Below are 1,530 nucleotides of genomic sequence, written 5' to 3'. Positions count from 1 at the left end.
CCAAAATATGTTCAAATGATTGGGCTTCAGTTATTATATTTCCAGTGATAACAAACTTCTCATTCTGTAGGCATATCATGGGAAATAGGCTTTTTGTATCACTTCGACCTGGGAGGGTGATTTAGCAATGAGTAAGCTACAAATTGAAGCTCTTTTCCTACTCTCTCTCTCTCTCTCTCTTTCTCTCTCGTGTTTGTGTGTGTGGGAGAGAGGGGGGGTTTGGAGTTCACTAGCAGTGTGTTTATACACATCTAGTTATACAATATCTATTTTTCACTTGCGTATCATAGGAGAGTAAACAATCTACAAATGTACCACCACAAGTTTCAAATGTAGTTTCTGTAAAATCATACTTTGCTCCTTTATCATGATGCTAAATTAGTAGCATATTCTCTGTTTTGTTTAATAAGTTCTTGTTGGAAAATGGGAAGGGAGGGGGATTATCTGCTATATACAGAAAGCATGGCTGTGCAAGTCAAGCGACTTAAAAATGGCTAAAGAACAAAGTTATCTGTGCAGAACAAAACATGCTAATGGTTCCATTTATTTAGTTTAAATTCGTTTCTCGGGGATAATATATAGCATTTTCAAATTGTGAGGGATTTTGAACCTCTCTCTCTCTCTCTCTCTGAGTACTTGCCTAAGTGAAGCTACAAATTGATTATTAAAATCAAATTGCTTTTCTTCGTGTGTATTAGGCGGTGCGCATTCCTCACTGAATTTGTCTGAAGAGGAATGGAACAATACTATCAGGACTAACTTAACAGGATCCTGGCTAGTAACCAAGTATGTCTGCAGATGTATGCGTGATGCCAATCTGAAGGGATCAGTTACAAATATTTCATCTATTGCTGGTCTTAACCGTGGAGTATTACCTGGAGCTACTGCCTATGCTACTTCAGAGGCTGGTCTAAACACCTTGACCAAGGTAATATCACACAAAAGACAATATCTTGGCTCTCTATTGTAATTTTAAGAAGTCATTATTTTCACTTCTAAAATATCAAAGCAGTTGCTGTTAGTAATTGATGGTTGTTTCAAATGGATATGACTGCACTGTTTGAAATTCTATTCTGGTAAATCAATCTAAAGAAATGCTTCAGTACCCAATGATTCTTCACACACGAGTGTGTCCATTGGCTATATGATGCTTCCATTGTGAGTCCTTATATTCTTCACATGTTGGTTTTTTAAAATTCTTTGGATGTCTTCAACTGTATTTAATCTTTCAATCTAGATCTCAAAATGAAGTTCTTTTGGGAATGACAGATCATGGCCTTAGAGTTGGGGGTGCATAAGATCAGAGTGAACTCAATATCGCCAGGGTTGTTCAAATCCGAGATAACAGAGATACTTATGGAGAAAGAGTGGCTCAAAAAGGTGGCAATGAGAATCGTTCCTCTAAGAGAACATGGTACTTCAGACCCAGAATTGACATCACTTGTCCGGTATCTGATACATGAATCTTCAGAATATGTGTAAGGCAATGTGTTTATAGTTGAGGCAGGAGTCACCTTACGAGGTTTCCCC

General features: G+C 37.6%; 1 protein-coding gene across 1 annotated transcript; it reads left to right on the top strand.

Annotated features, from left to right (window-relative positions):
* The first annotated feature begins 690 nt into the window (after positions 1 to 690).
* On the top strand, positions 691 to 1,530 carry LOC122062107 (3-oxoacyl-[acyl-carrier-protein] reductase FabG-like). Its single transcript, XM_042625761.1, has 2 exons — positions 691 to 928; positions 1,270 to 1,530. Exons 1-2 carry the CDS (start codon positions 803 to 805, stop codon positions 1,480 to 1,482), a joined length of 339 nt encoding a protein of 112 aa, XP_042481695.1. The 5' UTR covers positions 691 to 802; the 3' UTR covers positions 1,483 to 1,530.

Source organism: Macadamia integrifolia, chromosome 14 (assembly GCF_013358625.1).
Source record: "Macadamia integrifolia cultivar HAES 741 chromosome 14, SCU_Mint_v3, whole genome shotgun sequence".
NCBI classification, from domain to species: domain Eukaryota; kingdom Viridiplantae; phylum Streptophyta; class Magnoliopsida; order Proteales; family Proteaceae; genus Macadamia; species Macadamia integrifolia.
This window is presented reverse-complemented; position numbering and strand designations above follow the sequence as displayed.